The sequence below is a fragment of the Pseudophryne corroboree genome, chromosome 2, assembly GCF_028390025.1.
Source record: "Pseudophryne corroboree isolate aPseCor3 chromosome 2, aPseCor3.hap2, whole genome shotgun sequence".
NCBI classification, from domain to species: Eukaryota; Metazoa; Chordata; class Amphibia; order Anura; family Myobatrachidae; genus Pseudophryne; species Pseudophryne corroboree.
In genome coordinates this window covers 725876555-725903235 of record NC_086445.1, presented here as the reverse complement: position 1 = coordinate 725903235, position 26681 = coordinate 725876555, and the positions used below count along the sequence as shown (strand labels likewise).

Genomic DNA, 26681 nt, shown 5'->3' with positions numbered 1-26681 from the left:
GTACAAATTGTATCTCAGGGATACAAGCTGGAGTTCGAGGCGACTCCCCCTCGCCGTTACCTCAAATCAGCCTTGCCAGCTGCTCCCAGGGAAAGGGAGGTAGTACTGGCCGCAATTCACAAGCTGTACCTCCAGCAGGTGATAATCAAGGTTCCCCTCCTTCAACAGGGACGGGGTTACTATTCCACAATGTTTGTGGTACCGAAACCAGACGGTTCGGTGAGACCCATTCTGAATTTAAAATCCTTGAACACTTATATAAGGAAGTTCAAGTTCAAAATGGAATCGCTCAGGGCGGTTATTGCAAGCCTGGAAGAGGGGGATTTTATGGTATCGCTGGACATCAAGGATGCTTACTTGCATGTCCCCGTTTACCGACCTCACCAGGAGTACCTCAGGTTTGTGGTACAGGATTGTCATTACCAATTCCAGATGTTGCCGTTTGGTCTATCCACGGCACCAAGAGTATTTACCAAGGTAATGGCCGAATTGATGATACTCCTTCGGAAGAAGGGAGTTATAATTATCCCGTACGTGGACGATCTCCTTATAAAGGCGAGGTCCAGAGAGCAGTTGTTAGTCAGCGTAGCACTTTCTCGGGAAGTGTTGCTACAGCACGGCTGGATTCTGAATATCCCAAAGTCGCAGCTGATTCCTGCGACGCGTCTGCTCTTCCTGGGTCATGATTCTGGACACAGAACAGAAGAAGGTGTTTCTCCCTGTGGAGAAGGCCCAGGAATTGTCATCTCTGGTCAGGGACCTCCTGAAACCAAAACAGGTGTCGGTGCATCACTGCACGCGAGTCCTGGGAAAGATGGTGGCTTCTTACGAAGCAATTCCCTTCGGCAGGTTCAATGCAAGGATCTTTCAGTGGGATCTGTTAGACAAATGGTCCGGATCGCATCTTCAGATGCATCGGTTGATCACCCTGTCCCCAAGGGCCAGGGTGTCTCTGCTGTGGTGGCTGCAGAGTGCTCATCTTCTCGAGGGCCGCAGATTCGGCATACAGGACTGGGTCCTGGTGACCACGGACGCAAGCCTCCGAGGATGGGGGGCAGTCACTCAGGGAAGGAACTTCCAGGGACTGTGGTCAAGTCAGGAGACTACACTACACATAAATATACTGGAACTAAGGGCCATTTACAACGCCCTGAGTCAAGCAGAGCCCCTGCTTCAGAACCAACCAGTGCTGATTCAATCAGACAACATCACAGCGGTCGCCCATGTAAACCGACAGGGCGGCACAAGAAGCAGGATGGCGATGGCAGAAGCCACAAGGATTCACGTGCTAGCACTGTTAGCAGTGTTCATTCCGGGAGTGGACAACTGGGAAGCAGACTTCCTCAGCAGGCACGACCTACACCCGGGAGAGTGGGGACTTCATCCAGAAGTCTTCACGCAGATTGTAAACCGTTGGGAACAGCCACAGGTGGACATGATGGCGTCCGCCTCAACAAAAAGCTAAAAAAATATTGCGCCAGGTCAAGGGACCCTCAGGCGATAGCTGTGGACGCACTAGTGACACCGTGGGTGTGCCAGTCGGTTTATGTGTTCCCTCCTCTTCCTCTCATACCCAAGGTACTGAGGATAGTAAGAAAAAGAGGAGTAAGAACTATACTCATCGTTCCGGATTGGCTAAGAAGAACTTGGTACCCAGAACTACAAGAAATGATCTCAGAGGAACCATGGCCTCTGCCTCTCAGACAGGACCTGTTACAGCAGGGGCCCTGTCTGTTCCAGGACTTACCGCGGCTGCGTTTGACGGCATGGCGGTTGAACGCCGGATCCTAACGGAAAAGGGCATTCCAGATGAAGTGATTCCTACGCTGATAAAGGCTAGGAAAGACGTGACAGCACAACATTATCACCGTATATGGCGAAAATATGTTGTTTGGTGTGAGGCCAGGAAGGCCCATACAGAGGAATTCCAGCTGGGTCGATTCCTGCACTTCCTACAGTCAGGAGTGACTATGGGCCTAAAATTAGGATCCATAAAGGTCCAGATTTCGGCCCTATCTATTTTCTTTCAAAAAGAACTGGCTTCACTGCCTGAAGTTCAGACGTTTGTTAAGGGAGTGCTGCATATTCAGCCCCCTTTTATGCCTCCAGTGGCACCTTGGGATCTTAACGTTGTGTTGGGTTTCCTGAAATCCCACTGGTTTGAGCCACTTAAGACCGTGGAGCTAAAATATCTCACGTGGAAAGTGGTCATGCTATTGGCCTTAGCTTCGGCTAGGCGTGTGTCAGAATTGGCGGCTTTGTCTTGTAAAAGCCCTTATCTGATCTTCCATATGGACAGGGCAGAATTGAGGACTCGTCCCCAATTTCTCCCTAAGGTGGTATCAGCGTTTCATTTGAACCAACCTATTGTGGTGCCTGCGGCTACTCGGGACTTGGAGGACTCCAAGTTACTAGATGTAGTCAGGGCTTTGAAAATCTCTGTAGACAGGACGGCTGGAGTCAGGAAAACTGACTCGCTGTTTATCCTGCATGCACCCAACAAGCTGGGTGCTCCTGCTTCAAAGCAAACTATTGCGCGCTGGATCTGTAACACGATTCAGCAAGCTCATTCTGCGGCAGGATTGCCGCATCCTAAATCAGTGAAAGCCCATTCCACAAGGAAGGTGGGCTCTTCTTGGGCGGCTGCCCGAGGGGTCTCGGCTTTACAGCTTTGCCGAGCTGCTACTTGGTCGGGTTCAAACACATTTGCTAAGTTCTACAAGTTTGATACCCTGGCTGAGGAGGACCTTGCCTTTGCTCATTCGGTGCTGCAGAGTCATCCGCACTCTCCCGCCCATTTGGGAGCTTTGGTATAATCCCCATGGTCCTTACGGAGTTCCCAGCATCCACTAGGACGTCAGAGAAAATAAGAATTTACTCACCGGTAATTCTATTTCTCGTAGTCCGTAGTGGATGCTGGGCGCCCGTCCCAAGTGCGGACTCTCTGCAATACATGTATATAGTTATTGCTTAACTAAAGGGTTATTGTTATGAGCCATCTGTTACTGAGGCTCAGTTGTTGTTCATACTGTTAACTGGGTATGGTTATCACGAGTTGTACGGTGTGATTGGTGTGGCTGGTATGAGTCTTACCCTGGATTCCAAATCCTTTCCTTGTTGTGTCAGCTCTTCCGGGCACAGTTTCCTTAACTGAAGTCTGGAGGAGGGGCATAGAGGGAGGAGCCAGTGCACACCAGATAGTACCTAATCTTTCTTTTAGAGTGCCCAGTCTCCTTCGGAGCCCGTCTATTCCCCATGGTCCTTACGGAGTTCCCAGCATCCACTACGGACTACGAGAAATAGAATTACCGGTGAGTAAATTCTTATTTACTGAATAAGAAAAATAATTTCTGAATAAGAAGCTGGAGACGAATAAGAAGTGAATAAGAAGCTGGCCGAATAAGAAGCTAACTTCAGCCTCGTCATGGTGGTCCAGGTTTATTGAACACTGTCTAGAATATAATGCATTTGATATTAACTGATCTAATTCAGAACATTATAGTAATAAGCCTTATATAGAGTCATAGGTTTGTCTATTTCTGTGTCTTGCACCAGGGCAGTCTTTTCGTATTGGGCTCAATGGGCAGTTGCCCAAGGGCCCCAGGAGTATAAGGCCCTAGGCTGATAGCTGAGGGTCCCCTATTTCCTGGGATACCAGATTTTTAAAACTCAGCCCTGGGGAACAGGAGATATAGAAAGCAGTGGTCCCCATCCGAGCATATTAATTGTTCTTTCCAGCTAGATATCTCGGGTTCTGTCTGACTTAAAGTTTTTTTGAGGGTATACTACAAAAGCTGAGACTCTTCCCTTTTAGTGGACACTGGCAGCTTGTCGCTACTATGCCCAGAACCAGAGATGTTAGCCTTCCAGCAGCTAGTCCCTGCTCCAGCTCCACATGCCTGTTAAGGGGGTACACACGGAGAGATCCATGCTTAAAAGCTAAGCAATCTGACTAGACTGCTTAGAACTTAAGCACGGATCTCTTGTGTGTATGCCCCCCGGCGATAGCTGTGCATCGCTTTCACCGGTGCTAGATTGAGCCTGCTTGCAATCTAGCAGGTCGCTCACTTCAGCGCTGTGTGAAGTGAGTGGCCTCCCGTCCCCCCACACCTCGCTCAGCACACATCGCGCTGTGCTGAGCGGTCTGTGATAGGTCGCTCAGCACACATCTCTAGGTATGTACCCCCCTTTATGCAGTTTTATATATTTCATCGGTGGATTGCTCTGCTCATGAAGTCTGGTCCCCAGTATCTCCTGAAAGGTGAGACTCTCTAGTCTGTTATCCCATTAAAAGCTAAGAAATCTATTACCAGGAACTGGAGATATCTGCAATCAAGCAAGCTGCCCTCCCACCAGAAAATGCTAAATATTAAGACCACTCCACTATCCACCCCTCTCCTGTATATTAAACACCCCCTAACACCCTGGAAGTCATGTACCTGGGCCCCTTCATTCAGCCCAATGCCCTCTTCTACAGTTTAGTGTTCTCCTTCCCACCCCATCTCCCAACATCTATGCAGTAAAGGAGTAATTAGCAGAAATTAATGCTCCAGGTCCTACATGCTGAGCGGAAGATGGAACACCCCGGCCCCTACCACCCACGGGACATCAAGGCTGCCACTGATAGCAGCCCCCACCCCTACCGCTGGAGGATGGGTAGGGGCCCCAGTGCATTGTTTTGCATAGGGGCGTACACTGCTGTTAAGGCAGCCATGTCTTGCACCACTGGTCCATGCATTTGCTTATGAAGAGTTTTTGTATTTGGTTGTTTATTTAAAAAAAACTTTATTTGCCATCTGCCCCTCAGGACGAACAATTTTAGTGCTCCAGGGCCTGGGAGCATCCTCTCTGCCTGCCTACTGCAGTCAGCTATGTCTGTGCAGAGCGCAGCTGCAGAGGTAGGGGGGAGTAGGGGGGCCGCAGCTGTAGTGTAATCTCTGCAGCCGGGCACCCACGGCGGTAAGGTCTTGGGGAGGGTGAGAGGACAGCGGGTGAGTGCGACGTGGCAGCCCTGGCAGGGGAGAGGGGGAGTCGCAGCTGAGTGCGACCTGGCAGAGCCAGTGGGGTAGGAGAGGGGGGCGCGACCTCCCTGTGCAGCCGGGTATGGATGTGACTGTAAGGGGGTAAGAAGAGACAGCTAGAAAAACAGCCACTCAAGAATGGCAGACCAGACCAAAGTAACTAGGTAAGTTCGCTGGTGCTGCTGGGTAAATGTGTAGGGGGGGTGTTGTGAGGTAGACATTGAAGAGGGGATTGCTGTGAGGTGGACATTAAAGGGGCAGGGGGAGTGGGTTGCTGTGAGGTAATTATTGAGGTGGACAGTGAAAGGGGCAGTGAGTGCTGTGGGTGGTTCAGGGTGTCAATGAGTGCTCTGCAGTGGACAGTGAAGAGGTAAGTGTGCTGTGGGAGCAGTGAGTGAGCTGTGAGGTCGGTGTGTGCTGCAAGGGGCTCAGTGTTATATGGAGGGAACTGACAGTGAGAGAGAGCTATGGAAGAGATAACTAGAGACAGCTATGGAGGAGGTAATCGGATATATGCAGGGAGGACTTGATGTCACAGCTATGGAGGGTGCAATCAGAGAGATATGCAGGGAGGGCTGGTAGAAAGGCTGGGGGCACTTGATTGTAATTATCCCCCAGGCTAAAAGTTGCCAGGAAGCCCCTGAGGAGCAGAGGACGCCTTACCAGCAGTACCTGCTAAGGTAAGAAGCTCCATGTTTGTGGGGTGCAATGACTGATGGGAGGGGGGTTTCAAATGGAGCATGATCACCCCTACATCTAGAACTAGTCCTGTATATATATATATATATATATATATATAAAGAAAAACACAGATTCCCAAGTGCGCTAATAATGAAGTGTGATTACACAGTTCTTCCAGCGTTTATTTCGTCGGAAAATGTGGACTGGAGGATGTTAAGATCTGGGGACCTGTAACAGACACCCCTCACCAAAAAGTCACCCAAACAAGAGGCCAACAGGCCAATTAATAAAAAGTTATTTTAATAACATATGATAAAACATATGAATTTTGATACACAGTTCAAAATATAAAATTATATCCATAAAATACAGCCACAACCAACATGTTTGTAAGATGGGGTAACTTGTTTGGGGAAAAAATTATGTTCTATTTAAGAAAAACTGCTATTGTGAGATAGAAATATATATATATATGTATATATGTGGTATGTAGAAAAATATATATGCTCCTATATTCGGGCTCCTAACTGGAGCTAGAATGGTATTCCTTTTTAGATATAGGTATGTTTAATTATTATCTATAATACTAAAGTAGATAATAATAATGTTCCAGTAGTTCCATCAAATAAACACATCTTAGAATGTGTTATTCATATTTCAGGTTACGATCTGCCATATAAACTTATCAAGAGCGAATTAGCCTTTTTCCCTATATGCGGTAGGTACATATATATTTTTCTACATACCACATATATACATATATATATTTCTATCTCACAATAGCAGTTTTTCTGAAATAGAACATCATTTTTACCCCAAACAAGTTACCCCTGATGAAGTCGATAAGACGAAACGCGTTGGGTTTGTCAGTCAAAAAATTGCACCCTAGTTTGTGAAGATACTCCCTTCGAGCTCGCACCTTGAAAAAGGTGAGGGAGTATCCAGAATTCCATCTTACAAACATGTTGGTTGTGGCTGTATTTTATGGATATAATTTTATATTTTGAACTGTGTATCAAAATTCATATGTTTTATCATATGTTATTAAAATAACTTTTTATTAATTGGCCTGTTGGCCTCTTGTTTGGGTGACTTTTTGGTGAGGGGTGTCTGTTCCAGGTCCCCAGATCTTAACATCCTCCAGTCCACATTTTCCGACGAAATAAACGCTGGAAGAACTGTGTAATCACACTTCATTATTAGCGCACTTGGGAATCTGTGTTTTTCTTTGTATGTTTTTGAGGTCTCCCAACAAAGATCTCTCCCAGTGTGTCGCTCCTGAGTTGGCGCAAGATAAAGATACTTTTGTGTTTTTTTTATATATATATATATATATATATATATATATATATGTGTGTATATATATATAAAAATCACAAACAAACAATGATGTAGTATTTTGATCACTTTAGAGATTAGTCCACTAACTATAAGGTGTATCATTTAATAGGGCCATTATTTAGGTCTCAATTGCTGAAAAAATGCTCATACAGGGATGTCTTAAAATTCCATATAATCAAGTATACAGGTAATACAACATTAATCAAACAACCTGGTACTACCGTTAATGAAGTCTCAGTTGCTCAAACAGTGCATATGCAGGTTTTTCATAAATTAAATAAAGGTCACTGTATGTAGGCAGGGCCGTAATTGGGGTGGTGCGGATGGTGAGCATAGCAAGGTGCATTGGCCATATGGGCGCACTGTCTGCATCCACCCACTGGTACAATTTTACCGATCAAGGGTTTGCCGGCAGCCACCCTCTGTGAGTATATGACTGGCTACGGGAGGCAACAAGACTCTGCCCCCTCTCTCCCCACCAGGTCTGTGCAGCCATGTGTGTACAGGGGGTAAAGAGCACTGTGCACCTGTTCGCATGCATGTATTCTAACACTCATACTTGCGCATCTCCACCTACATACCCCCTGCTACTTTTAATAGCCAGCTGGCAGATTGGGAATTAGTTCCCGCTCCCTGTGTAATCCCTCTTCTGGATGCAGCCTCTTTTGTCTGTTTCATGAATATGGAGCATGGGCTGCAGAGTGTTTGAATGTCCAGGTTGTGGACAGGCAGGTGCAATGCTATGAGAAAAAAAGTAGCACTTTGGTGAGTGTCTGACAACATTATGAAGTCTAAGGGGTGTATTCAATTCTTGTCGGAAACTGCCGTCTTGTCGGAAAGACGGCAGTTTCCGACCTTTTTAGTTCGGAAGCGGTTCCGACCTGTTTGATGCCCTCTCAGATTTTCTGACAAGACAGGAATTCCGACTTGTCGAAAAATGCGTGTTTTATCGGAAGCTGCTGCCAAATCAGGGGGTAATTCCAAGTTGATCGCAGCAGGAATTTTGTTAGCAGTTGGGCAAAACCATGTGCACTGCAGGGGAGGCAGATATAACATGTGCAGAGAGAGTTAGATTTGGGTGTGGTGTGTTCAATCTGCAATCTAAATTGCAGTGTAAAAATAAAGCAGCCAGTATTTACCCTGCACAGAAACAAAATAACCCACCCAAATCTAACTCTCTCTGCACATGTTATATCTGCCTCCCCTGCAGTGCACATGGTTTTGCCCAACTGCTAACAAAATTCCTGCTGCGATCAACTTGGAATTGCCCCCCATGTCAATCCAGCTTTAATAAAAGTCGGATTGGCATTGTCGTGAGCGGCCAAATTCTGTCAGATTTGGCCGCTCATTGAATACTCAGATGTCAGATCCTTTCCATCGGAAGTCTCAGTTGCTCAAACAGTGCATATGCATCAATTGAATATACTCCTCTGCCTGCTTTTGGGGAGGGAAACTGCTCACATACAGAGTCAGACACTACTCACAATACACCATAGACTGCCCCTAAGCATACCTCCCATTGGGAGGCTCCAAACATGACCCTCTCCGAGAGGGACAAAATTCTCTGCTCCTGGACTTCCCATTTTATGTCTTAAAAAACCTAATTTAGATCCCGACTGCATGACCAACTACAGACCGGTATCAAACCTTCTTTTCTTAGGAAAGGTAATTGAGAAAGTGGTTGCATATCAATTGTAAACCCGCCTGACAACCCATAATATTTATGATCCATTCCAATCAGGATTCAGGAGTAGACGTAGCACTGAAACAGCCCTGGTGTGTGTAAAATGATCTTCTGATGGCAAGAGACAGAGGTGACTGTTCAATATTAATCCTTCTGGATCTCACTGCATCATTTGATACCGTGGACCATGGGCTTCTGAATGAGCAACTGATACATTTTTGTGGACTGGATGGCACAGTCCTTAGCTGGTTCAAATCGATTCTCACAGGCAGGTCACAGAGCGTATCGTCTGGAGTATACTCATCACCATCAGTGCCATTGCCATGTGGTGTCCCACAAGGTTCTATACTATCCCCCATGCTTTTTGCAGTATACATGCTCCCGCTGGGTGAAATAATCAGGCGCCATGGCCTGGTCTACCACTGCTATGCAGATGATACACAACTGTACTTGTCCTTTGCTATGGGCACTGATAACCCAATAGCAACCCTAAATGGCTGTCTAGCTGAGCTCCAGAAGTGGATGAGCGCCAGTTGGCTGCGACTGAACCCAGATAAAACAGAGGTTATGATAGGACTGCAACATCAAAGGACAAGACTGCAGCATAGCCAACCAACTGGACTTACACTCGGGGATTTAGAATTACAAACCACTGATCGTGTGTGGAATCTTGGCATTGTCCTGGATGGTGGCTTGACACTTAAACATCGGATATCAGCCACAATCAAATCCTCATTCTTTCACCTAAGGAACATAGCCAGAATCAAACACTTACAGTAATTCCCTCAGATGATCTGCCAAAAGTCATACATGCATTTGTATCATCTCAATTAGACTACTGTAATCTCTACTTTGGTCTCCCAGCAAAAAATTGCACTGCTTACAGCTGGTGCAAAATACAGCTGCCAGGCTGTTAACCAACCAGCCCCGTTCTAGCCACATAACACCCATCCTCTACTCCCTTCACTGGCTGCCTGTAAGATGACTTACTGAATTTCAAGGCATTACATGACCAAGGCCCAAGGTACCTGAAGCAGCTTCTGATCCCATACTGCCCCACTCGATTACTGCGATCTGTAGATGAAGGACTTTTAGCAGTACCTAGAATCTCCCGTAATTCATCTGGGGGTTGAGCTTTTAGTTATTGTGGCTCCGACTTTATTGAACTCACTTCCCCACACAGTGCGAGAGGGCCCAACTATAGAATCCTTCAAAAGTAGACTCAAGACATTCCTGTTTACTCAAACATTTCCATAATGTCCCTTTAGCAGAGGTTAAAGTTGGGGGGGGGGGCGAGGTGGAACTGAGTTCCACCACCTGTAAATATGGGGGAACTAGTTCCACCACCTCCATTGCCCTGCACAGTAATTCCAACAGAAAAACCTGCCCCATCACTTGCATCAATAGATGATGCAGGCGGCGCTAGTGTTACTGATGAGCTGCAGCCACCTCCTTCTTCCTCAGGTCCTGGTAGCTCCATGGTCTTCCTTAATTTACAGCCCACCGCTCCTGGTACTCACACACACTGTGTCTGTTGGACAGCATTCATCCCCTCCTCAGGTCCAAGTGGCTTCATTTTCCAGTACGTGTATGTTATGTCATGCTGTCACTGCTGCTGAAGTGAAGAGGAGCCACAAAGAGGAGCAGGCTCTGTGCATCTTGAAGACAAGATGAGAGGGTGTTGGATGGAAAAGAGAGGTGGGGTAGCTGCTGGAGGGACACAGGCGGTGAGCTGCTGGAGTGACAGGCAGAGATGTGTATAAGGGGCACTACTGTTGGCAATATGTATATAAGTGGCACTACTGTGGTCATTATGTGTAAGGGGCACTAATAATGTGGGCATTATGTGTAAGGGGCACTACAACTGTGGGCATTATGTGTAAAGAGCACTACTACTGTGGGAATTGTGTATAAGGGGTACAACTGTGTGGCATAACATGAATAAAGGGTACCATTGTGTAGTTCATTGTGAATAAAGGGCACTACTAAGTGACGTAACCTGAATAGGGGGTATTACTATGTGGTGTAATATGAATCAGGGGCACTATATGCGGTGTAATGTGGATAAGATTGTGCCACTGTGTGGTGTAATTTGAATTGGGGGTACTATTATGTGACCATGCTGCTTCTTTGTGAGATCAATGTCCCTTTATAAAGTTTGGGAAGTAGGGCACTACTGTAATTTACAGTTTGCAGGTGGGTGCCGAAAACACTAGCACTGTCTTTGGCTCCGCTTAATGTGGGGTGGGGGGGGGCAGGTATCCGGGCAAATGAGTTCCGCCACCTCTCCAGGACCACTTTAAGCCCTGCCCTTTAGTATCTTCATGCTTCTGTATTTTATGAAAAGCTGTTCTGTACTTCATTATTTTCTGTACTATATTATGCTATGTATCTGTTAAGCACCTTGAGTCCTATTGGAGAAAAAGCGCTATATAAATAAAATTATTGCTGGCACTTGTATTGAACAGATTGATGGATAAGAAAGGTGTTTCAGCACAGGTGATGGCAATCATAAATTAAGAGGAAAATCCAGAAACAGAGCATTCTGTCTCTCCTGGAGAGGGTCATATTGGGAGGTATGCCTAAGCACACTACATTTTATTACAAATTGAACCTACACACACTACACCATAAACTGACCTCAAGTACACTGAATATTACACCAGTAAATGACACGTTCAGTGGTGGACCTACATTTTATGGCCCTGAAGCTTGAATTGTTATGTTAATAGGGCAACATCCAACAAGGTCCAAAGGGCCTTGCTGCCCTTAAAAGGACCTTGAGGCCCAAATGGCAGACAACAATATTCACCTATCAGAACCCCCACTTCATTAATTACCTCACAGCACTCTCTACCTCCTCCCCCCTTCGATAAAAACCTGACAGCACACACTGCTCAGCACTAGAAAAATAACCTAATTAGATGAGGGAGCGCAGGGCTGCGGGGCGCACTAGCCGCCACTGATCTCTGCTGTGAAGGAGGGACACGGAGGGCACAGCGCGCGCCTCTCCTGTGTCCCTCCTGCGTCTCCAGCGTGTCTATTAAATGAAGTGCCCATTCGTGAGCTCTGATTGGCTCACGAACCGGCACTTCATTTAACAGACACGCGAGAGACGCAGGAGGGACACAGGGGAGGCGCGCGCTGTGCCCTCCTTGTACCTCCTTTACAAAACAGCGGGGGAGAGTTGTACCTGGCACTGGGGGAGAGGAAGCATATTTGGCACTCGGGGGAGGGGGGCATATGTGGCACTGGGGGAGCATATTTGGCACTGGGGGGTATATGTGTACCTAGCACTGGGGAGGTGGGCATATTTGGCATTGGGGGCATGTGTGTACCTGGCACTGTGGGGGAATATCTGGCACTGGGGGCATATGTGGCACTGGGAGCACAGCACTAGCAACAAGCATTACCCCCTAGCAACGAGGATGACACCCAGTGCATGAAACCCCTGGCAACGAGCATGACACCCAGTGCATGAAACCCCTGGCAACTAGCATGACACCCTGAGCATGAAAACCCCTGGCACCGTGCATGGAACCAAGAGCATGAAACCCCTGGCAACGAGCAGGTAATTTAAAAGTAATTAGAAGCCTTACTGTAGGACTTAATGTGTAATGGGCATTGCGGTGTGTGGCATAATGTATCACGGACATTGCAGTGTGTGTCATAATGTGTCACAGGCATTACGGTGTGTGTCATACTATATCACGGGCATTGTGGTATGTGGTATAATGTCTCAGGGGCATTGCAGTGTGGCATAAAGTATAGCGGGCATTGCGGTGTGTGGCATAGGGTATAACGGGCATTGCGGTATGTGTCACAGGCATTACGGTGTGTGGTATACTATATGACGGGCACATTGTGGTATGTGGTATAATGTCTCAGGGTCATTGCAGTGTGTGGCATAATGTATCACGGACATTGCGGTGTGTGTCATAATGTGTCAGGCATTACGGTGTGTGGCATACTATATCACGGGCATTGTGGTATGTGGTATAATGTCTCAGGGGCATTGCAGTGTGTGGCATAATAGGTTCATCGCTTTACTAGTGCCAGTTATGGGGGGGGGGGGGGGGTGAGGGGGAACGCCAGAGAATTTTTTGGCTAGGGGGAGAAAAATTTCTAGTTACGCCACTGGCTCCTCACCTTTCATTGCGCCCAGCCTTCTTCCTAGGATAGGCCCTCTCAGGCTCCGCCATTCCTGGGAATGTCAAAAAGAAGTTTTGCAGGCTGTCAAGAACTGTAGTTTAAAATGAATATATGTTTCACACTAATTACAGAGCACTAACCACAGATCTAGACTACAACTCCCAGCAACTTCCGCTGTACTAAGCGATGCGCATCCAAGCTGTAATAGCAGCTATGCTGTACTAGAAGCCTGGTTTATAATGGTTTTATTGGTGACATGATAGAACCACACAGTGCATGAAAACAATAGGTGAAAATGAGCCCCTCTGGGATTAGGGGCCCTGAAACTTAAGTTTCATCAGTTTCATAGTAGATCCAGTGGTGTCGAGAGAGGGGGGAGGGTACTAATTACCCAGGCCCAGGTCTGATGGAGGGGCAGAAGCTGCAGCTCTTCTCCTCAGCCCAGCACATGCGCACATGCTGCTATGTGCTGGGCTGCAGTGTGGCCAGGGAGTCGCTTAAAATACCATTTTTTACTGTATTTTTATTAAGGGTGCATGGCAATGCCTCCTGTGATTAGGCCGCATTCCCTGAAAAGTACCTAGGCCCTGCACTCTATACGCCTCACAATAACAGAGTTTGCACACACTACCTTACTGTACACTAGATGTATGTATATCTATGGTAGATTCACAATTAGTGATGAGTTTAAATCAGGATTGTGTGCGATGTGCAAAAAAGGGCATTTACCTGTCATGTGTATCTATCTGGCATAATGTGTATAAGGACACTCCACCTGGCATAATGGGGGTAATGCCAAGTTGATCGCAGCAGGAATTCTGTTAGCAATTGGGCAAAACCATAGGGGTCATTCCGAGTTGTTCGCTCGCAAGCTGCTTTTAGCAGCTTTGCACACGCTAAGCCGCCGCCTACTGGGAGTGAATCTTAGCTTCTTAAAATTGCGAACGAAAGATTCTCAAAATTGCGATTACACACCTCTTAGCAGTTTCTGAGTAGCTTCAAACTTACTCGGCATCTGCGATCAGTTCAGTGCTTGTCGTTCCTGGTTTGACGTCACAAACACACCCAGCGTTCGCCCAGACACTCCTCCGTTTCTCCAGCCACTCCCGCGTTTTTCCCAGAAACGGTAGCGTTTTTTCGCACACACCCATAAAACGGCCAGTTTCCGCCCAGAAACACCCACTTCCTGTCAATCACATTACGATCACCAGAACGAAGAAAAAACCGTGAGTAAAATTCCTAACTGCATAGCAAATTTACTTGGCGCAGTCGCACTGCGGACATTGCGCATGCGCATTCGCGACTGATCGCTCCGTTGCGAGAAAAAAATAACGAGCGAACAACTCGGAATGACCCCCCATGTGCACTGCAGGGGAGGCAGATATAACGTGCAGAGAGAGTTAGATTTGGATGGGGTGTGTTCAATCTGCAATCTAATTTGCAGTGTAAAAATAAAGCAGCCAGTATTTACCCTGCATAGAAATAAAATAACCCACCCAAATCTAACTCTCTCTGCAAATGTTATATCTTCCACACCTGCAGTGCACATGGTTTTGCCCAACTGCTAAAAAATTTCCTGCTGCTATCAACTTGGAATTACCCCCAATGTGTATAAGGGGTAGTACTGTGCAGTGTAATGTGAATTGGTACTATACTGTGGCAAGGCACCTTCTCAATGAAGCCACGCCCCTTCCCATGAAGCCACACCCCTATATTTATGGCGCATCTTCAGTGTGCTTGGTCCCTATTATGAATATTATGAGGGAGGGGCCACCAATTCTCTTTCTGGCACATTGCACCAAAATGTCTAGTTATGGCTCTGTATGCTAATGCCTGATGACAAAGAACAATGGGGGTCATTCTGACCCGATCGCTCGCTGCAGTTTGTCGCAGTGCAGAGATCGGGTCGGAACTGCGCATTCGGCGCATGGCAGTCATCGTTGCCTAGCGATCGCCTCTGAGACAGAGGCGGTCGCTGGGCGGGAGGGCCTGGACAGCGGTGTTATGCCGCCATTTAGTGTGCGCGGGGCGGCCATCGCTGGACCGTTGGGGGGGGCGGGCCACGGCGGCAGCAACGAACAACTCCTGGCCAGCCGTTGGAGCTGCGCTGGCCGGGAGTTACTCCAGAAATACAAAAGCATCGCCACTGTGCAATGCTTTTGTATTTGTGCGGGGGGGGGGGGGGGGGCGGCACTGACATGTGGGGTGGGCTAGCCCTGTGCTGGGCGTCCCCCTCCCCCCCCCCCCCCCCGCATGTCAGGGAAGATGATCGTAGCTGTGCTAAATTTAGCACAGCTATGATCAACTCGGAATGACCCCCAATGTGCAATATCGCACACACATTCCGCAGCGCTTTACAGAGAATAGCTGGCCAGTCACATCATCCCTGCCCCAGTGGAGGTTACAATCTATGGCCCTCATTCCGAGTTGATCGCTCGCTAGCTGCTTTTAGCAGCAGTGCAAACGCTAGGCTGCCGCCCTCTGGGAGTGTATCTTAGCTTAGCAGAAGTGCAAACGAAAGGTTAGCAGAACTGCTCGTAAAAATTTTCATGCAGTTTCTGAGCAGCTCCAGACCTACTCCTACCTTGCAATCAGTTCAGTCAGTTTAGTTCCTGCTTTGAGGTCACAAACACGCCCTGCGTTCGGCCAGCCACTCCTCCGTTTCCCCAGGCACGCCTGCGTTTTCACCTGTCACGCCTGCGGTTTTTTGCACACTCCCGGAAAACGGTCAATTACCACCCAGAAACACCCACTTCCTGTCATCACTTACCGATCAACACAGCGACAGAAAAGCGTCGCTCGCCCTTGTGTAAAACTGCATAGTTTTGTGTGAAAGTACTTTGCGCGTGCATACTGCGGCCCGTATTCATGCGCAGAAGTGCCGCTTTTTCAACTAATGGCCACGCTGCGACCGAAAGCAGCTAGCGATCAACTCGGAATGACCCCCAATATTCCCTACCACATATACATGCGCACACTGGGGTAAATTTTGTTGAAATCCAGTTAATCTACCAGTATATTTTTAGATTGTGGGAGGAAACCAGAGTACCTGGAGGAAACTGACGCAAACATAGGGAGAATATACAAACTCCACACAGTTAGGGCCATGGTGGGAATGTCTGGTATACAGAAATTCAGGAAAATAATCGGCACTAATAAATATGATAAGACATATGTAAAATACTGTTATATGTTGTCAGTGTATGGCATTTGTACGCAGTAATAATTTTAACTGTAATGGTTTGTTCTAAGGTGACAATATGAGCAAATCATAGGATTTACAATGGATATTATAACAAATAACATTATTCACTGTATGCATATTACAATTAAAATATGGCCAGCCTTCAGATAGCAGATGTTTCATTCTAAATATAACTGTATCAGATAAGTGAAGGAAGAATTATTAATAGTGTAATGAAACAATGTTTCTTATATACAGTAGTAGTGAATAAGTCCTCTGTCACTGCAGGAAAAAAATGACAATTTAAAGAAAAGATTTTTGTTTGCTATGGGCAATAACACCACTTTTCATTTTTAGAAGATTTAGTAAATCTACCCCTAATCTAAGTAACTGGGCAGCAAGTACAGGTTGAGTATCCCTTATCCAAAATGCTTGGGAGTGGGGCCAGAAGTATTTTGGATATCTGATTTTTCAGTATTTTGGAATAATTGCATACCATAATGAGATATCATGGTGATGGGACCTAAGTCTAAGCACAGAATGTATTTATGTTTCATATACACCTTATATACACAGCCTGAAGGTAATTTTAGCCAATATTTTTAATAACTTTGCGTGTTAAACAAAGTTTGTGGACATTGAGCCATCAGAAAACAAAGGTTTTACTATCTCACTCAAAAAATTCCGTATTTCGGAATATATGGATATGGGATGCTCAGCCTGTATATGTCATTAAACAAAGGAACAGAGTTCAGGTACAGCTCATCACTGACTCACACATCAGAAACGCTGATTTAACTTATCAGCAACTCTCTTGCAAAGAATTTTGTTGTTACCAAAGCCGAGGTGAAATGTGGCATATTTATTTATTCTCGGAAAAAGCAGCACAGTAAAAGCAAGAACGAAGATAAATTTAAAATGAGACTTAGGGGTAAATTTACTAAGATGGGAGTTCTATTTAAGATGGAATGTTGCCCATAGCAACCAATCAGATTCCAGGTATTATATTCTAGAAGGTGCTAGATAAATGAGAAGCAGAATCTGATTGGTTGCTATGGGCAACATCCCATCTTAAATAGAACTCCCGTCTTAGTAAATTTACCCCTAATTATGCTTTTATGTAATACAAAAATGACAAATGTACTGTACATACATAGAATAAAATCAACTTTTTGCTTAGACACTTTTGTATTGGCAAGTTAATAGAACAGGTAGTGTCGGACTGCAGCGTGAAGGGCCAAACAGGGGAATGCAATGGTAGGGAACCATGCTTAGGGGTGCTGCCAGCCCTCACAGGGGATGTGGCCAGCCACCACAGAGGCTTGGCTAACCATTAGAGAGTGCTGGGCCTGGCCCCTTTTGCATTCCAGGAAAAAAGGGATAATCTGGTCACTCTACTTTATATATATATATATATATATATATATGTATATATAGAGAGAGAGAGAGCGTTAATACTGCTAGTGCATGCACAATAATGTTATCAAAAGAAGACATTTAGTCTAAAGGGCTATGTACAAGCTTATGTAAATAATGAAACATTTGAACCAGCCTTATGAAAGATAAATTTAAATCGGTCTAACGACCCAAACTCCTATATGATGAGCTGGAGGTGCGCCAGTAAGCATGATACAGTAACTTAGAAGAAAATATAGAGAAAAGCCACTAGTGGGCCATCCTCTAAAGAAGTCTTACTGTATGGCGCACTCTTTTATTGTGTATATGTGTTATATGAAAATTTAAAACTTAACTTTTATTCTATGAGGTTTTTAAGATATTATTAACAATAAGACATACAAGACAGAAAATCTACAGAGGGTCTGTAGACATCAACAGTAACTGTGTATCACCAGTGACCGTTTTTAAATACATGAAATACATTTTTAGAAATACAATATTACCTATCAATAGGAAGTTTTAACAAATCCATTGTAAATCACACAAGGGTGAAAATATGAAAAGAAAATTTATTGAAAAAATATTTTTTATTTTATTCAAGGGTTAATAAAATAAATGAGATCACTCTTACATCATGTTCAGATCTCTTAAACAAATTACCCATAAAAAATATTTTTTCCATTTTTCAAGGGCATACAGAAACAGGGACCCATTTATCATTGGTGGCAAAATGATTATTCTTTATCACTGCATATCACAGTAATAGGCAATTAATGACCTTTCAGGTCAATTTATCGATATGCTCCTGCCAGGACAGTGGCATGAGGGAGTCAGTGTGATGATGGGGGACACTGGGCTGGATGGGGAGGGGTCACTATGGGGAGGCACTGGTCAGGATGGGAAAGGGGTAGTGAGGTAGGGGTGCGAGGGGGTAAACGCTGGGCTGAATGAGGGGGGATCAGTGTCACATGGACTGGCTGGGGGGTTCTGAGTGGGAGGGCAGTGAGATGGGCACAGTTTGCTGGTTGGGGAGGGAAGGCGGGAGACACTGGGTTGGCGTGATGGGAGACACTGGGATGGGGAGTGAGTAGTGGTGGGGACAATGAGCTAGGCAAACACTGTGTAGGGAGTACATAGGTGCTGCTGTTTAATTTCTGCCTTACCCTGCACACATGCTGCAGCAACGCACAATCACACAGCAGCCTCTTGAGTGGCCCATCCCCAGTGTTCCTGCACCCGCACCGTCTGGTATCTTCAGTCCCCAGCTCCACCATCTCTGCACTGCAACCTCTGCACGTATCTGTCAGCAGGTGGCAGGTCCGTCTTGCTCCATCACTCTGCTGGTGATGTAACACCCGGCAGCGGCCTTGGCGGCTTCGGCTCTGACCCCCACTCCCACCCGCATCATCTGTCTCCTTGCTCCATGGATCCCCCTCTACCCTAGCGGACTACTGCAGACAGCTAGGGAGAGGGTGACAGGCAAAGCCGGATCAAGCCCAGCCCACAAATCAGAATACAGCCTCATCCTGGTGGCTAGTGTGTTCGTGCAATGTGCAGTGCACAATTAAAAATAAAACAAAAAAAGCTCCTAAATGAGAGGGGTGCACGTTCCTTGGTTCCTACCCCCACCCCTGAATCTTTCCTATGGGTAGATGTACTAAGCTTTGCAGAGAGATAAAGTACCAGCCAACAGCTTCTAACTGCCATGTTACAGGTTGTGTTTGAAAAATGTCAGTTAGGAGTTAATTGGTTGCCAGTTTCTCTCTCTCCACTTTATGGGCCTAATTAAGATCTGATCGCAGCAGCAAATTTGTTAGCTAATGGGTAAAACTATGTGCACTGCAGGTGGGGCAGATGTAACAGGTGCAGAGAGAGTTAGATTTGGGTGGGTTATTTTGTTTCTGTGCAGGGAAAATACTGGCTGCTTTATTTTTACATTGCAATTTAGATTTCAGTTTGAACACACCCCACCCAAATCTAACATTCTCTGCACATGTTATATAGGCCCCATCTGCAGTGCACATGGTTTTGCCCATTAGCCAATAAATTTGCTGCAGCGATCAGATCTGAATTAGGCCCTATGGCCCTCATTCCGAGTTGTTCGCAGCGGATCATCGCATCGCAAACGGCAAGAAAACCTCAAACTGCGCAAGCGCAAAAGCAGAAATACGCATGCGCAAAGATAGCGATACGACACTTGTGCAGAATTACTATAAGAAAAGCTGCTCGTAATACACAAACGAAAACGGGGAGTGACGGAGGCGTGGCAGAGGCACGGCTTCGCAATTCTACGAAATGGGCGTTAAAGTGGGCGGCTAGTGTGGGAGTATGCATCCAGCAGTAGGCGTGTTTTTGGCAAAAATGCGTATCCTATGTTAAAAGTACATAACAAATGTTCGCTATCTTGACGCAGCCGAAGAGTGAGTCTGCAGCTACTCAGCACTTGCGAAGTACTGTTACAAGTGTGTGTCTGCTCTAATTAGCAATTAATTAGCATTTGAATTAACCTGTTGAGCATTTATCGCAAAACACTGCTCTTACAAAATAATACAAACAGCAATTATATGGCCACTTCATATTTGTATTGTTAGCACAAACAAATCTGGCACACTCACAAATAATGCACTGTATTTTTTGTACAAATAAAAATGAACTGATGTTAAATGCATGTTTTAATTATTTGTTGAATAATCTCAAATGTGACTAAACAAACTTATAAACTACATCAGCTAAATCTTCTCAACATAGACATATTCCTTTGTACATACCAAATAACATGAGCACCATAATGCAGCCTACATTTAATGTGACTTAATCTGTTTTTTTTGGGGGGGGGATATGTGTCCATATCTAATACTATGGCATGTTGCCCCTAGTAACCCAAGTTTTTTGTTTTTTGTTTTATATGGTAAATTAAGTGTTGTGCAAGGCATACAGATTTAAAATTACACTATGCAATGTTTGTCTTAATATTCTGATTGTTCCCTTGTTCCACAAATGTCAATATGCCATGTTCAAGTTTACAGGGCACAGTTTTCATGAGTGCATAACCTTTAATAAAACACACAAACAATTGTAAAGTAATTTTTTTTTACTTCAAAAACAATTAAAAATCAACAACACAACATGGCTACAAATGAGCATCACATACAGAGATGGACATAGCAGCAAGCAGATGGCATTGGGCAAATGCACATAGCAGAACCCAGTACTATGGTAACCCCTTCTTCTGACAAAATATGATGTTTTCAATTAAGTAAGTGAACCCCCAGCCAGACTAAACTTTTAGGGGAACTGAGGTAGATTCCGGAAAAACACACAAACACAAACATACACAGCACGCTAGGAAGAGGAAGATGGCTCAGGTGTAGGCACAAATAACTCACAGGCTACAATTTAAAGAAAACCTTTCACTTTGAGGGAGTTCTGCATTCTGGCCACACAAGCCAAAATAACAAAAATACATCGAGGCAACATGTAAAACATGGGTGCTGCCCATCTGGAGAGACATCACTTTCTCTTTTTTTCCCCCGCCTGATCATGTTCTTCTTGGCTTGGTCTGCGGAGCGACCATCGAGTGCCCTGCCCAGTGGGATGTTCTTCCTGGGCAGGGTGAGGGGAGGGAGCCGATGTGGCTGGCTCTCTGCCACTGTGGGCAAGGGAGACAGCGATGTCCTGGAGCCCTTGCCAAATGGAATTGGCAAGTTCATGGAAGGAGGAGGCGAGTTGATCTTGTCCCTGCCTGATCTCTGCCAGACCTTGGCAGAGTTGAACTACACCTTGCTCCACACTGGTTCTGTGCTCAGTGAGCTGGACAGGTATCTGGCATACCTCTCGGAGCATCCTGTCCTGAAAAGCATTCAGGCTCTCACCATACCTGGCTATTTCAGTCAGGATTTCCGGGATAGCAGAGGGTTGGGGGGGGGGGGGGGCAGTTGGAATCTGGATGGGTGGGATTTGTGGTCCCACACTGCCAGACACACTAGGTCCCTCCACCTCAGCCACATAACCCTCCTGTGACTCTACCTGCTCACCCCCCTGTGCTGTGTTATGTGCAAAGCAAATAGAAGAATGAGTGGAAAAAGAGTAGATAAAAACGATTTGAGACTTTTGTATCTAAAAAATTATAAAATTAAAAAATATGTGTATAAACTTACCTGGCAAGTCATGTACATGGAGTATTTCAGGCAGGTCCGTGTCCATATAAGACACCCCAACCCCCTCCTCGTAGCTCACACAATCCATCGCTATCTCCTCCAGATCTGTGTATTCCACAGTGGCAGCTGGTCCTCCCCCTGTTGCCCTCGAGGCATTCCACTCCGCAGACCTCTTGCCCTTCAGGCGGGATTTGAAGTCGGCCCAACTACATATGTGGGGAAAAATAGGGGCAAGGTAGTGTTAAATTTTGAAAACATGCTTTAATATATAGTACACATGCTATGCATTTGGTTGCTATAGGCAACATCACATCTAAGTTACTTTTTAATAATACTTGGCACAGAAAATGGACTGGCAAGATACACTTACCGTCTTCGAACTTCCTGCGAGGTGCGGACTATTGAGCCGACTTCATTAATAGAATTAGTGATGTCCCTCCAAATTCTGTCTTTGGTTGCAGCACCCATGTTTTTGGGTCCTCAATGTATTTTTTGCATGGCCTGTGTGACCAAAATCCGTAACTCCCTCTTAGTGAAGGCGGGCTGTCTTTTCTTTTTTTTGGCAGTAGCCTGTGAGCTATCATCCTGACCTTCATCACCATATTCCTCTTCACTAGCTGCTTGTGTAGTTTGTGTTTGAGCTGCTAGTCCAGAATCACCCTCTGTTTCCCCACTAGCTATGCCTGGCAGGGGATTCACTCCTAACTCCTGGGTAGCAGAAGAAGGAGTTTGTATAGTACTGGGTCCTGCTATTTCAGAGTCAGCATTGGCAAACTCAAGCATCTGCCTCCGCAGTGCTAAGCTTCTGTGTGCTAAAGCTGCCATCTGCTTCTGCGCCTCGTCCATCTCTGCTGCCGTCTGCTCACGAGTAGCCATGTTGCTGGTAGCATGTGTGTATGCACGAGTGTTCAGCTATTTATAGCTGCTTGCGTTTTCCGGTGCGGAATTCCGCGCAGGTGTATATTATGCTAATTGGTCCAGTAATTGCTGCACTGGCTATATGAACGCCCTGCATGCAGCCTGTGCATGGGTGTATGCGGAAAATTACTGAAGCAAGGTGGACATTTCTGAGTGAGCACTTTTCTGAGTGAGTTTTGAGAGTATTTTATATTGTTTCAGGACATTTTTATTATGTAATATTCTCCTTTTCATGTATGTTGTGTAAGATTGTTGTATCCAATGGTTATTTTTAACAAAAATGTTTTTATTTTATATATATGTGAAGACTAATATGTTTATGATTATAAGCCATATTGGAATGATATGTGTGTGTGTGTCCGCGGGTGCGCACCGCCCATGAGAACTAAACAAACTGTCCTGCACATCAATGTACACATATCAATAAAGTTTATTACAGATGACACCATACATTTCCAACCAATCACATGCAACCACAAACTATAAATATAAGCCCATATATGGAAAACGCCATTGCCATGATGCGCGCAGCTGCATTCACGCGCCGCGAGCTGTGCGTCCTGGTGGCAATGATGGACCGCCACGTAGGCCGCGCAGGGCCCTTTGTCCCAAATAGGGTAAAGCGCCTACGCGGAGGTACGCCGCTTATTAAGGACCCGTGTCCGCAGCAGGCGGACCATCATACAGTTGGAGAGACGGCGGAGCGACCTCCGCAGGCGTACACCGGACCTGTTGGCGGAGCTCCGCCAACAAATCCGTAACCTACGTAGGCGCAGTAAGTAAAATATTACAGTACATAACAGATTTTTGCCATAAACTTTGCCTACTTTCACTAAGTGAGAGTGTGAAAATTAGCACACTTACAATAAACTATTGTAGAATACACATGACAGTGTGTGTGGGTAGGGCAAGCAGTACTGACTGTGTATCAAGGTGCTTCTGCAAAAGTGAATGCTGTTTTGCATAATTGCTACACAGGCTGACAACTGAACCCAATAGCTTGCTCAGTGGGTTTATTCTTATAATGTGGGTGGTTTTTTGAACTGGTGATGTTGGCTATATCAAACAATCAGATTCTATATATTATCTGATAGAAGCAGCTTAATAAAGTTTACGTATAATCTGATTGGTTGCTATGGGCAACATCACCAGTTTAAACATTTTACAAACTTATTAATGTTACCCCTGTCTCTTTAACATAGGACAGAACAGAGTAATAGGAATATGCTGATATTAAAAAAATTTATATGCTAAAACCTAAATATTACATATGTCATTCTAGGGCGAACACAACGGCAAGCTGCTGCTGCTGCTGCTGGGAGCCCACACCAGGCCCCTTCTCAGGCCCCCTCCCCTTCTCGCCCACTCCCCCTCTCCAGCCACCTCACCCTCTCCGGCCCACACCCCCTCTCCAGCCACCTCACCCTCTCCGGCCCACACACCCTCTCCAGCCACCTCACCCTCTCCAGCCCACTCCCCCTCTCCAGCCACCTCACCCTCTCCGGCCCACACCCCCTCTCCAGCCACCTCACCCTCTCCGGCCCACACCCCCTCTCCAGCCACCTCACCCTCTCCAGCCCACTCCCCCTCTCCAGCCACCTCACCCTCTCCGGCCCACACCCCCTCTCCAGCCACCTCACCCTCTCCAGCCCACTCCCCCTCTCCAGCCACCTCACCCTCTCCGGCCCACACCCCCTCTCTTTCCCAATCTCCCTCTCCGGCCCAATCCCACTCTCTTTCCCAATCCCCCTCTCCCGCCCAATCCCACTCTCTTTCCCAATCCCCCTCTCCGGCCCAATCCCACTCTCTTTCCCAATTCCCCTCTCCAGTCCAATCCCACTCTCTTTCCCAATCCCACTCTCTTTCCCAATTCCCCTCTCTGCCCCCCTCCCCCTCTGTGTCCCAAAAAAACACTCCACCACCCTATCATTCACAAACCCCCTCTGTAAGGACCTCCCCCTTCCATACGCTTACACAATTAGACCTTCCTTCCCCCATCCAGCACCCATCCCCCATCCAGCCAACCTCACCCATCCAGCCTCCATCCCCCAGCCAGCCACCTTCGCCACCATGTGAATGGGCAGCAGAGGCCCCGGAGCCACTTGAGGGAGGTGGGCAAGTGGCAGAGGAGAGTAAGTTCACACACATTCCTTCATTTTAATTTTGGTTCAAAAACGACACATTCAAATAAATGCAGTGTTGTACTGTGGCCAATCTTTTGTCAAGGTTAAATGCTTGTCTTCTTCATCATGGTATGGATGATGCATTTACATTTGTGTAAGGAACATTATATGTACAGTGTCTACATCTGCAATGTTGAGGATGGCCACTCTGGGTCGCCAATCACTATGTCGACAGGTTTGGCTGCTCAACAGGGTTTGTATGTGATACATTATATGCAAAATATTTTGACCTGAGTGGTACTTTTTGTGTGGTTTTACTTTTACAATTGTGCATGGGTATTGCAAGATTTTCAAATTAAAGTCGCAGGAGTCACTTTGTTAGGCAGGCTAAGGACACAGTGATTTGTGTTGTGAAAGTTACACTCCTACTATTTAGGATTTATACATTTATAAAGCTGTTTGACCTTATGTTGTAAGGCAGGCTTTCATGGAGTGTGGGCATGCTACGATATGTGGTCCTTCTGAAGATGTTGATATGCAGTGTGATGATGCAGGGCAAACACCTAAAAATACAAGTCTGCTTCACTCCAGATGTGAATTAATCCCAGCATGGGGTTACATTTACTAAAATGGGAGTTTTAATCCAGATGGGATGTTGCCCATAGCAACCAATCAGATTCAACTTCTCATTTATTGAGCACCTTGTAGAAGATATGCGTAATCTGATTGGTTGCTATGGGCAACGTTCCATTTTAAATAGAACTCCCATCTTAGTAAATGTACATCATGGTGTGGTACACATTCGAATTTTGTAAATTAACAATAACAAACATTGCTGAGCATGCTTGTGTGTTGGTATGGTACTGTTTTAACATTCAAACATCCATGATGTAGTCCCTTTGCCATTAAAGTGTGCTTTGTGCCTTGCTTGTATAATAGGTAATGTGAGTAAGTTTGTAATGTTTATTTTGCCTCTTCATTTCAGATGTTGCAGTTGGAGATCCCACAACTTTGCCAGGAATTGTGGCCAGGATTCAAAACAATTTGAGGGCCGTGCTGGACGATTTTGAATTGTTAGAATCATTTTTCTAAAAATTTATTTTACATTTTTGTTTTATCCCAAAAAAGTTATTTTTCGATAAAAAAAAAAATGTTGTTCAAGTTATGCGGGTGTTGTGTTTATTAATGCTATAAAAGAACAGCAGATTGGCGTGCAGAAATTGGTGACGTGAAACAGTTCACACATCTTACTTAAGATTAGTATTTTAAATTACACCAAAACAAAATAATTTATGACAGTTAGGAGCTTATTGATTTGAAAAACATGTAAACACATTTATTCACACAATACACCTCTACACCAAAAAACAAAACAAAAAATAACATTAGGCCAGGCACATTTACATCTATTTCTTTTAAATCAAAGCAAAAAAATGTTGATGGCCAATTATGCCTACAAAGTGTTCTGCAGGTATTCTTTGAAGACTTAATTGGTCATGACCATTATCATTCATTACACTAATTGGATTCGTAATTGAGGAAGGTTTGTGGAGTTTAAACTGAAAGGTGTAATTTAACTTTAAAGGAAAAAAAACCCATTGCTGTGCGTTTTTTAGCTAAAGCGTGTGCAATTTTAACAGGAATGTGTAAATCTACGATAAGTTAGGATTTTTACGATGAGGCTGGTGGTAATGCGATGGGTTCGCGTTAGTGCGATGTAATTTGGCATACGCCTACTTTATGTAATACTGCGTACGAAATAGCAGACGCACGTTGAGGACGGATATTCGCTATTTTGCTACATGTTCGCAATTTTGCTCATACCTTGTGCGAACGAAAAAAATAGCGAACAACTCGGAATGAGGGCCTATATCTCTCCATGGCTTAGTACTTCTGACCAATACAATGTTAATGACATAAGGCCTGACTCAAAGGGGGGTAGTCAATTGTTTGAAAAGTCATTTGGGTGTCTGTTTTTTCTTATCTAATAGACAGGAAAAAACAGACACCCAACCGATTTTT

At 45.5% G+C, this 26681-nt stretch overlaps 1 protein-coding gene across 1 annotated transcript; it reads left to right on the top strand.

The window, feature by feature from the left end:
- Positions 1 to 5159: 5159 nt before the first annotated feature.
- Positions 5160 to 25772, top strand: LOC135011774 (putative uncharacterized protein DDB_G0290521). The gene is made up of 4 exons (XM_063952485.1): positions 5160 to 5185; positions 7703 to 7808; positions 23819 to 24668; positions 25645 to 25772. The coding sequence occupies exons 1-4, from the start codon at positions 5160 to 5162 to the stop codon at positions 25749 to 25751; spliced, it is 1089 nt and encodes a 362-aa protein (XP_063808555.1). The 3' UTR covers positions 25752 to 25772.
- The last annotated feature ends 909 nt before the right edge of the window (positions 25773 to 26681 follow it).

What these genes read in the sequence shown, in the direction of transcription:
- LOC135011774 (XM_063952485.1), top strand. Translation starts at nt 5,160, where the DNA reads ATGGCAGACCAGACCAAAGTAACTAG. An exon ending in AGAAAAAAAGTAGCACTTTG is followed by an intron (nt 7,809 to 23,818) that starts GTGAGTGTCTGA and finishes ATGTCATTCTAG; the next exon opens with GGCGAACACAACGGCAAGCT. An exon ending in TGGGCAAGTGGCAGAGGAGA is followed by an intron (nt 24,669 to 25,644) that starts GTAAGTTCACAC and finishes TCTTCATTTCAG; the next exon opens with ATGTTGCAGTTGGAGATCCC.